Source organism: Plasmodium fragile (genome assembly GCF_000956335.1).
Source record: "Plasmodium fragile strain nilgiri unplaced genomic scaffold supercont1.11, whole genome shotgun sequence".
In the NCBI taxonomy this organism is placed as follows: Eukaryota; Apicomplexa; class Aconoidasida; order Haemosporida; family Plasmodiidae; genus Plasmodium; species Plasmodium fragile.
Genome location: NW_012192591.1, coordinates 285,200 through 299,188, shown reverse-complemented (window position 1 = coordinate 299,188; position 13,989 = coordinate 285,200). Strand labels below are relative to the sequence as shown.

General features: G+C 45.4%; 3 protein-coding genes across 3 annotated transcripts; 1 reads left to right on the top strand and 2 right to left on the bottom strand.

Moving 5' to 3' along the window:
* Positions 1 to 8: 8 nt before the first annotated feature.
* Positions 9 to 6,601, bottom strand: AK88_01319 (uncharacterized protein; the record flags this gene model as incomplete). Its single annotated transcript, XM_012478955.1, has 17 exons — positions 9 to 71; positions 196 to 240; positions 337 to 766; positions 916 to 1,151; positions 1,273 to 1,365; positions 1,490 to 2,304; positions 2,440 to 3,794; positions 3,900 to 4,034; positions 4,159 to 4,221; positions 4,336 to 4,470; positions 4,624 to 4,743; positions 4,847 to 4,923; positions 5,097 to 5,321; positions 5,470 to 5,537; positions 5,660 to 5,739; positions 5,870 to 6,119; positions 6,349 to 6,601. The coding sequence occupies 17 exons, from the start codon at positions 6,599 to 6,601 to the stop codon at positions 9 to 11; spliced, it is 4,443 nt and encodes a 1,480-aa protein (XP_012334378.1).
* Positions 6,602 to 7,763: 1,162 nt separating this feature from the next.
* Positions 7,764 to 9,289, top strand: AK88_01318 (uncharacterized protein; the record flags this gene model as incomplete). Its single annotated transcript, XM_012478954.1, has 2 exons — positions 7,764 to 8,914; positions 9,055 to 9,289. 2 exons carry the CDS (start codon positions 7,764 to 7,766, stop codon positions 9,287 to 9,289), a joined length of 1,386 nt encoding a protein of 461 aa, XP_012334377.1.
* Positions 9,290 to 9,420: 131 nt separating this feature from the next.
* On the bottom strand, positions 9,421 to 12,882 carry AK88_01317 (uncharacterized protein; the record flags this gene model as incomplete). The annotated part of the gene is made up of 1 exon (XM_012478953.1): positions 9,421 to 12,882. The coding sequence occupies one exon, from the start codon at positions 12,880 to 12,882 to the stop codon at positions 9,421 to 9,423; it is 3,462 nt and encodes a 1,153-aa protein (XP_012334376.1).
* Positions 12,883 to 13,989: the final 1,107 nt, after the last annotated feature.

The following is a 13,989-nucleotide window of genomic DNA, read 5'->3' as shown; positions in this document are numbered from 1 at the left end:
GTCCTCCCTTAGTAATCACCGCTTTTGCTTGCACGTTTACCTATAATGGTAAAGCTGTCTTTCTTAATTCGCTAAAGGGAGAGAAAAAAATATATATATTTGCTCTACCGATGGACGAAACGGGACACGTATGCGCTGGAGGCGTCTAACTGGGAAGAGACCACTGTTGTCCTTCCTTTTTTTACTTGCACTTACCTCATCAAATGAGTCCTTCTTCTTTGGAGGTCGCTGCAGCTTAGTCTGCACGAAACATTAAGGACGGGTGCGTGGTAGAAATACACAATGGAACGCCAACATAGGCGGACATACATTTTTCACTTTGAGGGAGCAACTCACCTGTGCGCGGGTGGCCACCCCTTTTCTTGGCGCCTGTCTATTGATTTCCCTAATGACATCCCTGGTGATATTCCTAGTGATAAGCTTGGTGTCTTCCTTAATGGTGTCCTTCGTTGAACCCTTGTAAGTCTCCCCCCGCGGCTCCTTCGCGTTTGTCTCCCGATCGCCTCTGGCGCATTCCTTCTTCTCAGACATATGGTGCATCACCTCTTCATGCTCTTTCACAATTTTGTCGTCGAAGGTTCCTACTTGCTTGAGCATGTTCCTGATGTTTGGGAAGTGTTCCTTTATCTTTCTGTTTCCATTTAGGTAGAGAATCTTCAACGTGTGCATGTCTCTTAATGAGATGAACTCGTCCACGTTGTCGATTCGATTAACGCGCAGGTCCAGCATTTCCAAATTTTGCAGCGTGCGCAGTGGGGCCAGATTTCTGCAAAGTGGTGACGGGACAGGGCGGTGTGCAACGGGCATGTGCAACGGGCGTGTTCAACCAGCGTGTTCAACCAGCGTGTTCAACGTGCGTGTGGCCGAGACTGGCCCTGTGCCCGGCTGAGCACATCACCCCATCGCGGCCTTAACCTGATCAAGTTGTTGGACACAGCGAGCCGCTGTAACTGGGGGGGGAAGGAATCAGGGCACATCTTCGACACTTTGTTGTTCGACAAATTTAAGTCAAGAAGACTCTCCAAGTGAGACAGGCTCTTCACTGAGTGGATATTATTTCCTTCCAAGTTGAGGCTCTTCAAGTTTTTCAAATTGGTGCACTTGCTGAGGAAGTCCGTTCTGCACAACATGCAAGAGCTAATATCTAGTTCCTGCACGGGAAGAGAAGAAAAGGGGGAAGGGGCATCCCCTCGTTATGAGTGTGGCTAGCGGGGTGGGAAATACCCCATGTGGAGAGCGCTCCACGTGAGAAGTGCCTTGCATAATCCCCACCTCAAGTGATTTAAAACAGTTCAATACGTTCCTTCCGTCTGGCCCCGTGAAGGACTCGTCGCTGATGTGTTTGTTGTTGTTTAGGAGGAGGACCTGCAGGGGGGGGCACATATGAAGGAGAAGGGGGGGGTGGGAAAATGCCTAAGTGTTACAACATGGTAGAAGCAGCAAATATAATGCTTTTTTCTCCGCTGCGCTTCCCCTACTCGCTCCCCACCTTGAGGCTGTCTAGCGGCCCCACGTTGGAGATGCTGTTGAGAAAGTTGTTAGAAAGGTCCAGACGCTCCAAGTTGGAAAAGTCCTCATTGCTGATGCGAAACATGATGCTTCGAATTTTCAAATTTTTAATTTCAAGACTTCTCAAGGAGGTGTAAGGAGGAAACAAGTTGTACAGATCATGAAAAACATTCAGAGTGTATATTTTTTTAAAAAATGAATCCACATGATCTCCTCTCTCTATGTATGTGTCATTTAAGATGATCAAATTTCTGAACGTGTGTATAATGTAGAGTTCTAGGTTGGGAAAATTTATTTTGTTATTGTAAATGTTTATGGACCTTAGAGATTTTTTTTTTTTCATCAACACCAAGTGAGTAATGTCTTTTATAAAGTTATCGTGTATGTTTAGTTCAACTAGCTGTGCATTTTGCATTAACGGGATGGTCTCCAATTTGTTATGTGCACATCTAAGTACCTTTAACTTTTGCAAAGAGTTCACCATGTCGATACATACAAGATTGTTTTTGTCCAATATAAGATTTTCAATGTTTAAATTGCTTTTTAAAAAGTTAATATCTCTTAACCTGTTGTTTCTCAAGTTGAGCGTACGTAAGCTTGTTGGTAGTTTGAGGTCTTCCACACTGTCCATTCCGTTGTTGCATAAATTTAATTCTTTCAAGTTTGCCAAAACGGAGAAATCGGAGATGGGAAGGGGGGTGTACAGGTCTGACAGGGTTACTACTTGCACATTATTCAGGTAGTTACTGCACTTGGGCTCCTTGAGAATTGTGGCGTGTTGGTCACTGCTCGGGGCTGCACACACAGGGGGTGGGGGAGAGAATGAGCGGATTGTCTCATTTGTGGAGGAACACCCAGTGTGGTAAACCGTGGGAATGCACATCCCACTAACACGATCCGCGACTTCGCCGCTACTCCTGCAAGTCTTACCGTTGCCCAATTGACTCTCGACCGAGGAGTGCGCTTCCAAATCGAACTCCCCACTGGACGTCATGCGCACCTCGTTAAGCCATACGATGCGAGGGAAAATCCGGTGGACACACACCTGGTGCGAGGGTTTCACATAAAGGGAGTTGCCAACAAATGACAGCGACTCCACCTCCTTATGATTCCGACTGAACATTACAATTTCGACAAAATCACAAATACAATTGAAAGATACATCCAAGTGCATTAACTTTCTAAATTTGCTGTATATCGGGGCAAGGGTGGCGATACAGTTAAAGGAAAGGTCGAGGTGCACTAAAGAATCAATGTCCTCGTCCCCACAATGAAAAAACACACTCAAGTCGCTGATGTTGTTATTAACTAGACATAACTTTTTTAAGTTTTTAAAAATGTCCTGTACAACTCGCAAGTTCAGTTTGTGTATGTGGAAGCTGCTAAGGTGTAGGGCCTCCATTTCCGCGTGCTCTTTGCTGTCTGCCCCGTCTTGTGTAGCTGCTACAGAAGTAGTGTCCCCAGTGGGGGATGCCCCGCCTGCAGATAACCCTCTAACGAGGCGGACAAGGTCCAACCTCTTCTTCTCCAATATATTAACATGCTCAGGTAAAGTCACTTCTAACTTGTCCTGGAAATGTTTGACACTCAAGGGAAGCAGGTGCTTCAAGTTGCATCTAGCCAAAAGAAGCGACACACACTTTTTAATTTCACAAATGATTTTACTCAACTTGATAAAATATTTCGTGACATGAAAGAAGTTAATCAATTTGAATGTTAAAAGGTACTCGTAAAAATCTTTTTTAAGTTTTTTTTTTCCATGTGTTTCATTTGGAGTATCCACGGTATCTTGTATTTTTACACAATTGAGGAAGTCCAAGTCGATGTTTTTTTTTTTCTCTGTCCCTTTCCCTTTTTTTTCTGTACCTACCCTTGTAAGGGAGTTCGCCTTGCTCACCACTGCGCCGCTACTCACCAGACTGAGGTTCACTATGTATTTCAAGTTGGTGTGTCTTGACTGGGTGTAATATATTTTAAATTTAGACTCCTCGTTTTTTTCATTATCTTTCCTACCTGCGGACGAGCTGTAGGCTGTCACTTCTTTGTACTCGTTCGGGAAGAAGTAACTCTCCACCACGTATATGCGAACTGGGGGAAAGTCGAACTTTTTGCTTCGCACAATTTTCTTCTTTAGGTTCACCTCTGTTGTGTTGGCGCACGCGGTTGGAGAGAAGGGCGTGGAGGGAGAAACTTCCACCGTTGGCGAGCCTGCTGGTGTTGCCGCCCCCCTGTTTCTGAGGTAAATCGGGTGCACCAGGTCATCCTGATCCTCCGCGAGGAACGTCCTGCGGGGTTTTGGTGGAGCGAGGCCATGTAGAACACCTACACAGGGCAACCCAGTTGCAGCGTAACGGAGAAGTCGCCTGCCCCCTACACACAAACGCACTTACCTGATGGCTGTCTTCAACACGTGGCTCAAGCTGAGGCACGAGCAGACAAAGTTACTCTCGAAGAACTTCTTCCTTTCCGGGTCCTCCACCACAAGTTCTTTCTCGTCAAAATCGAAGTGGTCGTTAATTTTGCAGCTGAGGTTGGGTGATTGGAGGTGTGTGCAGTGGGGCAGGAGTGCACAGCGTACCACGAACGATGCGTTCTGTGTTCTCCTTATTTTTTGCCTCTCTAAATCCCATCACCCCTTTATATTATTACTAATTGTACGGATGCAGAAAGAGCAAATTTTTTTTATAAATCACGCTGTTCAGGTGGTCTTCGCTGCGGAAGGAAAAAAGAAAGAAAAAAAAAAAAAAAACGAATGAAGGCGGAGAGAAGAGTTGAGAGTGGGCACCTATTGGAAGGAACTCGTTAGTTCTCGTCACCTCAACTTACATTAACTCGTCCAGGCAGCCATGGTTGAGCTTCTTCACCTTTACAATGCTTTCAATTTTTATGTCCTCCACAAAGTAGCTCTTTAGTGACTTTGCGCTGAAGTTCGTCTTTAGTAAGTCTTCGACTTCAGCGTACCTGCGCAGGGGAAATCCCAATACGATGTCTTTTTATCCCCTGTGCACACGAATCATGTTTTTCCGTTCCGCAATGTCGAGCCAACCAACTGAAGAGATGCAGAGTTTGATCTCTTTACATAGGCGAGACAAGCTACTCTTCCCGATGGCTCACTCTGCCTGTTGCTTCGTCACGACTTGGAAGAAAATGTTGAAATAGGAATTCATCGACGTAGAGACATATCTTATTTGCAGATCCCGCTCCTCCTTCAACCTCCGCATGATGTAGTTAAATCTGCCACAGGGGGGGGACAGGGGAAAGCTATCATTAGAGGGGGAGTTCCAAAGCGCGATGTTGCTCCCACACTTGCTGCACGTCACGTTCCTGACGATCCCACCTGGAGGTGTACGCACTTAGGAAAAAAGATACCTCCCTTTTTATCTCTGCCATTCGCTCGTGTTCCCCATGAGTAGTCTTCGCAGAAAAAAAAAAAAAAAAATGGAGAAAGTATTTACAGATGCCCATTTGAAACATAAAATTTTTCCTGAACCGTTCAGGCAGTTTTGTCCACATTGTGCACATATAAAATAAGGACATAAAAAAAAACCCACAACAAGGCAGGTCTAGAATTAATAGTAGTAAATTACAGCATCCACTGGAGATCCCTGCATGTTGAAGTAAAAATGAATTGGCCATAGAACCTCATTCAAGTAAAATAAATTTTTGTTGTTAATGAATAAGAGGTGGTGTTTTTCCTTTATATATTTTTCTTCGATAAAATTCATTTTGAAGTCGGAGATGCTTTTGAGTGTTTCCATATCCCGCGCGGTTAGCTTTCTGTCTTGGTTGCTCACGACTTGGTGATCTAATATCTGGTAGCAAGGGGGGTCGGTAGACGCAGGTTAGAAGTGAGAAGCACACCGAAGAGAAATTTTATTGAATGTACTCTCCTTGTCCGTCTACCCACATCACAACGGAAGCACAACCACGTGCAGTGCCTCGCTGTCATTTCTCCCCTACCAGTAAATTTGGAAAATTGGTGTAGAAGTAGTGTTTGTAGAGTAGGCTCCCCACCAAAGTGTTGCTTCCTGTGGAGGCGGAACGTAAAGTGTAGTATAAGGGTGGATTGCGCATCTTCAATCGCACAGAGTAGATGCTGTTATTAACACCATGGCCGCCTCACGGCCTCTCTATGCTCGTGCACCATTACTGTAGTAGATCGAACTGAGGTACAGCTCCTTAATGTTCGGCAGCAGGCGAAGCGCCTGGATGTCTTCAAAACGTTCGAGCCTTCCAAGGTGGTGGTGGTGGTGATTGGGAAATTAGCGGAGTGTTGGCAGCCTGTTGGCAGCGAACGCATCGGCGTAACTGAGGGGGGCCGGTCGAAGCCACCTCTCTGAGCAGGGCAGGAGAGGCAAACCTGTTTCCGCTGACATTTAGGTGCTCCAAGTTTGCATTATTGCGCAGCGGGTCCAGGGTTCGAATGCGGTTGTTGGCCAAATTTATATGTACAAAAGAAGTCGTGCACCAGAAGAAGTCGATACTTTCTAGTGCGTTGTCGCTCAGGTCAATGTAGTGCAACTGTTTGTTCTCTCCCAGGTCGATGCCGCTCTCCGTCAGTTCATTACTGAACAGGTTCAGTTTCTCCAAATTCTTCAGCTTCCCCAGCCCTGCGGTGAGCGGGAAGCAGCAAACACGGGGCGGTCAACAAGGGGCGGTGAACGCGAAATGGAACTGGGGAGACAAATGCCTCTTCGCCTGCGCGCCCAACGGATGGTGAAACATAACTTTCTCTCACAATTCACCCGCTACTGGAGTAACAGCGTTAGATACAAACAGAAAATGCAATAGGGACAAAAAAGCGTATCTTCTTCTTCCTGTCACCTCTCCTGTCTTTACCTAGGACGCTCCTGATCTTATTGATTTGCAAAAATAGGACCCTCAGATTTGTGCACTCCAGCAAGGGGGTTACATCAGAGATGTTATTTTTTATCAAGTACAACTCCTTTATGTTAACAAAGTACTGCATTATTTTTAAATTGATTGACTTTTCCATGCAAATTTCCAGCGCGTCTATCTCTTCGTTTTTCTTGAACTCCACATTGTTCGAGCATTTTATAAGCTTTATGTATTCCCTGTGGGTAGAGTGCATCGGTGGAGAAGCTGTCTACTGTTGCCACTACATCTGTGGCAAAGAGGTGTGTACAAGTTTGCGCTATTTTTTTTTTTTTTTTTTTTTTTTTTTTTTTTGTGCATGTCGCGATATTCGGGATATTAGCAATATTAGCGGAATTGTGTACTCCTCATCTTCCTGTGGAACATCCATCATGTAGAATCAACCGTGTCCGGGGGTAGCGCAAGAGGGACGCGGAGAACAGTTTTAGATGCCGCGCGATCACGAGGATGTGCGTGCTTTTCAGAAAGGTCATGAAATTACTACTACTACAGATTCGCAGCTGGGCTCATGGATGCCTTTTTTGTTCCATCCCTCTAGATAAACTGTAGTGGGGGTATGTTTTATTTTGCATCTCTTGTAGGACACGACGGTCGTTAGGATTTGTAGCCGCTGGGCTTCTCCGAGCTCCTGCCCGCGGTGCTATCCTTCACTTTGCCTACTCTGGAACGTGCAGCATGCTTCCTCCTCATTAAGGGTTGATTTAAACTTAGAAGTATACACCATTTGTATGTGTGTCCTAATGGCCGGGCTTACTTAAAAATGGTCCTTTTTTTTTTTTTTTTTCCCAACTCATGTGTGTCCTGCGAACCGACCGCATGTGCTGCGTTATTGCACCTCTTACAGAGGGAAACTCCTCTCCGTGTGCACTGCAGGACAGCGCAATGGGGAACAAACAGCCCCACAAGCAATTCCGCACTCCATCAAGTGCATACACGGATGCGTAAACTGTATAACTGTATATATGTGCGTGCCCCCTTCGCCGCGTTTTCCTCTGCACTCGTTTTATTCGCTTTTTTTTTTTTTTTTTTTTTTTTTTTTTTTTTTTTTTTTTTTTTTTTTTTTTAATTATTTTGTTTGTTTTGTTTTATTAATTTTTTTATTTCATTTTTTCACCCACTCACTTGAACGCTGCAGTCATGTTAGTGCTTCCCCAGGGGAGAGAACCACGTTGTGCCCACGCACCTGGGAGTGGAGAAGTTGGCCCTCAACCATTTGGCTTAACTGATGGCGATTTAGCCAGGAAGGACAAGCCCAACGAGGAATGAAAGAAGGGGCGCCTTCGCGAGGACCTTCACTTTTTCAAGGCTGGTACATACACGCTTGGGCAGGCGGAGGGCATAATATGATTGTATGAGTCATGACAGAGAAGGGAAGTAGTGCGAAGAGGTTTATTGAGGAGGGGGCAAGTGCGGGGCAGGCGAAGCGCGCCAAAGGGGATGACCATCTTGGCGGTGAGGACGATGATGAGCCTAGTGATAAGGGTGAGAATGTTGATGAGGTAGGAGCTGCCGCTTCACGTGAGGGGCACGGCCCCCTGACACAACCCCACCAAACAGATGACACAAGGAAGAGGCCAGAGAAGGCACAAGCGGTACTCAATGAAGACATAAAGCAGTTCATAGAAAAGAGAATACCAAACGTTAGCAGAAACTTACAAGTGGATGTTTGTGTAGCTATTCCCTCCTCCATTATAAACAACAGGAGCGATGTCATAAAGTCTTATTTGACGAGCTACCTGGCCAGAATATTCACCGTTTTTTCCGTCTCGAAGGTGTACATATATGACGACCAAATGATGAATGAACGATTTGAGCGGCGGGACCAGCATTTGAACAGTGGGCACCCCACCACCCATAGTACTAGCCATCCACACAAGATGAACGAACGGGACAAAAACTACCACAACGATAGGGTTGGCAGTAAGCACCAAGGAACGAGACCAAGCAGTCATTCATCCTCACAAGAAGGAGAAGGAGAAAAATCAAACACAGAATATTCGTACCTTTGTCAGTACCTACACTACAACCTACAATATTTAGAGACACCCCAATATTTGAGGAAGCACCTTTTCCCCATAACTCACTTTTTAAAACACTCAGGAATAATGAATCCTGTGGATGCTCCCCATCACTTGAGAAGTGATGAGTGGCTTCCATTTCGTGAAGGGGTTGTAATAAAGAAGAAGTCAAATGGAGTCATTGTGGACGTTGGGTTGTTTGCTCATGCACATATAGAAAATGTAAACCATGTGGATATTGGGACGAGAGTTACCGTCCTATTTCATCCAAATTCGTTACCCCTATTCCAGAGGAGAAATGCAAATGTTTTATTTTCAGGAAAATTAATCAACCCCAGTACTCCAAGGCTGTACAATTTGTATTGGGGCTACTCCGTGGAGCTGCTAAAACGGCTGAGTGATGTTTTTGACCTGGACGTAGACTACATCGTGGGCACCTCGGAGCGCGGGCACATCATGGGAGACGCGACAGACGCAGTTAGAGGAGCCAGGTTGGTTGTTCCTCCACGCGCAAGTGTGTGCGTGCATGCTCACACGTTCACGCGTGGCAATCCACGCGGCCCTGCTATAGCTTCGACCAACCAAGCACCCACCTATCGATTGCCCCATTTTTTTTGTCACCTCACCGCAGCTCCATCCTCATCGTGTTCGGAAACAAGCAAGGGCTAGAAGATCTGCTCATCAAGGAGCGCGAAGAGCGAAAAAAAAAAAGCTATCCCATGGAGAAGAGGAACAAAGTTTTGAGCAAAATGTTGAAGAAATTTCACCTATTCGTGAACACGTGCCCTCACCAGACATCCAGAACAATACGGACAGAGGAGGCCATAGCGATAACGTTGTCGCTGTTTCATAACATTCTCGTGTAGCACGTGGCTAGCTGACAACGTCGGAAATAGCTAGCCGGAAAAAAAAAAAAAAAAAAAAAAAAAAAAAAAAAAAAAAAACGGCACATTTGTATGACCCCTTCGCTGGCCCACGCAAGAACGTGGAGGCGGCCTCAAATTTGAAAATACCGATCGACGTCCGTGTTGAATTCCTTCATCCTGTAAATGGCCCTGTTGCGAGCCCTGTCCTGGATCGCCTTCTTGTTCACCTGCTCGTACAGGATACTCTTGCAGAGTACCTTCCACAGGTTTTTGATTTGCTTCGTTTTATCACTTAGTAAAAATTCGTCCTGCATTTGTTTTTGTGATATATACAGATTTTTAAACTGTGGCAGATGTTTTTTTTTAATTATAATTTTGTCAGCATCCGTTGGTACATTTGGCCTTTTACGAAATTTATTAAAAAAGTAGGAGTTGTTATAGACAATTCTGTATGGGATGACTCCCCGTAAATGTTTAATGACGTACTTGAGTTTGACGTTACAGATACATACGTCTTCGTCGTTGAGCTCGATGATGTTGCTCGCCTTCAGGTGTGCAAACAACTTCGTTTTGAGTACATGCAGTTTATCTTTCCTGCTGTAAATGTAATCGAAGTTTTCTTCCTCCCCAAGGGGACACACTTGTTCCATTTGACCACCATTACCACTACCATTGTTGTTACCACTACTCGCAATGTTCATGCTGCTGTCTAGTCCACTCCCTCCCGTTCTGTTCACCGCCGCCTCTGTTCGCCTCCTCAGTTGAAACTGCGCATACAGTGGCACCTTCACCTTGCTGTACTCATCGAATTCATAGCTTAGCGGTTTCTCCATATCACTAATGTAGTAGTGTTTATTTTCCAGGTACTCTCTCCTCACTAGGTTGTAAAAGTTTTCCTTCAAGTACACATTTTCTCCCTTGAACAGCCCAACGGGGGCATTCGGATAAATCACCTGGTTTTTCTTCAACATGGATTTTAATATATAATAACTGGACTTGAGAAAATCAGTTTTCTCCGTCGGTATCATATTCGTTACATACAGATTGTACAAATACTCATCGTCTAATTTGTCTAATGCTTGTTCAAAGTCATTATATTTTTTTTTATTCATTTGGTAGGCAAGTCGTCGGAAGTGGGTCCTTACAGCGTTGCAGTTGCTGTCTCCCTTAATGATAGCATTGCTGCTGTTTCCTCGGCTTCGCTGGCCAATTCGAGGACCACTCCCTCCAGCGCTGTACCTCAGCTTATGGCGCACACTCACATCACGCACGATGCCATATCGGTTAATACATATGTACAAGTTGTAATGGTCCAGGTTGTACAAAAATTTATATACGTTACTGTTTATGAATACCTTCATGTACTTCCCCTCGAGTGAAGATGCCTTCACTGGGTTCGCCATCTTATCATAGGTGATCTCGCCGTAGTCTCGCACATCCCTGCCCATGCTGGCGCTGTTGGCATCACCTCGTAACTTGCTATTCGCTACACGTAACTCCCTGATCTGATTTAGCAGCAAATTCCTCTTCCCCCCAGAGCTATATATGTTTGCCAGCGAGTTCACTATTTCGTTGTTTTCTTCTTCCCGCTCGAAGTCGTACAGAGGGGGGTCCAGCCCCGCCTTCGTCCCCTTACCACTCCTTGCTGATTTTTTCCCTTCTGGATGAGCGCTCTCTGGAGGGCAGTTTCCCTGCGACGGCGTCTCCAGGTAGGCAATCCGAATCACCCGCTTGGTCTTTTTGTCAACTATGAAAAACTTGTTGTCCCTCTCGATGTACATTTTCCCCCCATGGTCGTCGCTCAGAATTTGAAATTTCGAGGTCACCAAGTTATCTTTCACTGATGTGATGCTTCTTCCCCCGGGGATGGGTCCATCCAAGGGTAAGCTACTTCTTTCTAGGGAGCCCTGACATCCGTCCGTATGCTTCTGTCGAGTGTGTAAATCATCTATTGGAAGTGTACCCCTCCCCGCGTGGGCGCTGCTTCTGTTTTTTCTCAGCGGGGAAGCTTCCTCTCCGGACACATTAGGGGCCTCTGAAGATGCCTCGCTTTCGCTGTCTTTTTCACTGTTCTTGTCGCTATCCTTTTCGCTGTCCTCTTTGCTGTCCTCGTCGCTATCCTTTTCGCTATGCTTTTTACTCCCCATGCCCCCCCTGCGCATGAAGAGTGAGCGTGCAAAGCCGCCCATGGCAGTGGCCCTCCTCTGCGTCCTGAACGTTTTTATCTCTTCGGGGTTCTTCGGAAGGGGAAGCAAAATGTGAAAGGCCTTATCTTCGTGCGCAACAGAGGTATCATATTTGGAGAAATTCACAAAGTTAAAATAGTAAACGTTAAAGCAGAAGAAGAAGGAAACCCATTTGTTGAAGCTGGTCGAGTAGCACTCAGAGAAAATGTTGAATTGGGCCGTTTCGTCCTTCACCACTTTTCTTGAACCTTTCACATTATTTGCATTGTCCCCTTCCTTGAATGCATTCGCGTAGTTGTTCACTCCGCTTTGAAGAAATTCCTCCCGGTCGATAAGTATCACATCGTCATCACGATTTCCCTGTGCACCTCCATCAGCGCAGTTAACAACGTTGTCCTCGTCACTGCTCTCCTCACTAACCGAGTTCATGAACTCGCGGTAAAAAATACTTCTACTCAAATCAGAGTGGTATTCTCCACTGCACTTCTTCAAGAGCCACTTATCCTTTCCAACATCAATTTCAGTTTTTAAACTGGGCAGCGTTAAACAAATACGGCTAGGAATATTTAAGCATCTGCAAAGACAAATAAAAATTAAATTGATAAGCACGTTGTTTCCCCTTCTCCTTTGTACACACCTGAGCAAGCGAAACAGGATGGAGCCACGATGGTTGCTCGTGATATGCTGATCTCCAGACACCCAAGACTTCCCATCGGTGACAAGTTCAAATGTGCTTTTAATAAACATGAACAGGTAGATCGGGTCCTTGTACAACTTGCTGTCCTTCCCCTTTAGGTAATTCACATACACAGAATATATTAAGGCTTGAGCAAACTTGTTGTTGCACGTCTCGTTTAAGAATTGCAGATGGCTTACCCAACATAGCATGTGCGTGATTAGTTTATTTTCTTCAATTTTTTTTTTTATGTTTTTGTTCCTCATTTGCATGAAGTTACATACCTTTTCGCTGGACAGTTGGTTTTCTTGTTCCTCTGCATCCTCCAGTTTGTTCTTTTCCCTTCGGTGTGCTTTTTCCTCTTCAGCGTGAGCCTTTTGTTTGGCCTTGCCTTTCTTTTGGGGGGTTGTTCCGCCCTTCCTCTGGGGACTTCCCTCCTTAGGCGCGGTCTCCTCCTGGATGAGCTGTACATCCGAGTCGGAGTTTCCCTCATTACTTGCACGACTAGTAACACTCTCATTACTACTGGCGCCTTCAAAAATGATAAACTCATCTTGGTTCACAGCTAACAATTCGCTGTCCGCAAGATTCTCCTCGTTTTGGCGATCCTCTTCGCTGGACACGTGTCCTCTTTGCAGGATCTCCAACTCCTCCTCGCCGAAGAGTTCCCGGTCAATTTCGTTAAGCTCAATCTGCGGCGACCTCTTTGCCCTTCTCCCGACTTTCTCCATTTGGCGTGAAGCGGTTTAGCGGTTTAGCAGTTTAGCGGTGTAGCGGTGAGTTGCTTACACGGCGATGTGCCGATGCGGCCAATTGGCCTCGTCACCGCTGCGCCGATTCGCCTACCATGAACGTGTTACACGGCCCTTGTGCGTCTCCTTGTCTTTAAGCTGTTCACACGTGGTTACTTCACAAAGACGGCGTTGCGACAAATTGTATGGTGAACTGGCCAATGCGGGCGACACTCCAGGGGCGTTCGGAGTGACACTTTGCATCCCCACAAAAAGTAGCATCTCGAGGAGGAGGGTTCCTCCAGTTAGGCAATTACGTACGAAAAAAAAAAAAAAAAAAAAATCCTCCCCTATGCTACTACATGCTACGCTATGGTGTGTCATCCAGTCCGATGTTTACACAACAGAGTGATGTTATAATGAATCCGTTTTAACAAAAACAGAAAGGAGCGGCCAACAATTAGGGGACTTTAAAAAAAAAAAAAAAAAAAGGCCTACTAAAAAATTGCAAAAAAAAATAAAATAAAATAACAAAATTCTTAATAAATGTATGGCAGAGCGCAAAACCAACTACACTACGAGCGATATACACATTCTCGGAGGGTTAGCCGTCCGCGAGGAGAAGGTGAAAGGAAGAAAAGAGTGCACAGGGGGAGAAGCCGGCGGAATGCTGCAACATGTGCTACAATGAGGTGCACAGTACATCGCTAAAGAATACACACACACACACATGGGAGACCAAATACAAGTACAATACATCACGCTTATTTAAATGAACTAGGCATATGCTATGCAGGTGAGGACTTGCACAAGGAAGGAGTCATCGAAAGAAGGGAGGGGGATGCGCGGGGGTAACACACGGAGAGCTATGCACATATATGAATGGACGATTAAAGGTACATTGGCCAGTGTCACGCTTTTCTTTTCTGCAAATGGCGGAAAGGAGAAGCCCTAGTACTCAATTGGGCCTGGGCTCGCATGCATTTTCCCCCTCCTCCTTTTCTACACTACACATGTACGTATGTGTACACCCTTAAAATAGGAAATCAAAATGGAGAGCAAAAAAAAAAAAAAAAAAAAAAAAAAAAAAAAAAAAAAAAAAAAAAA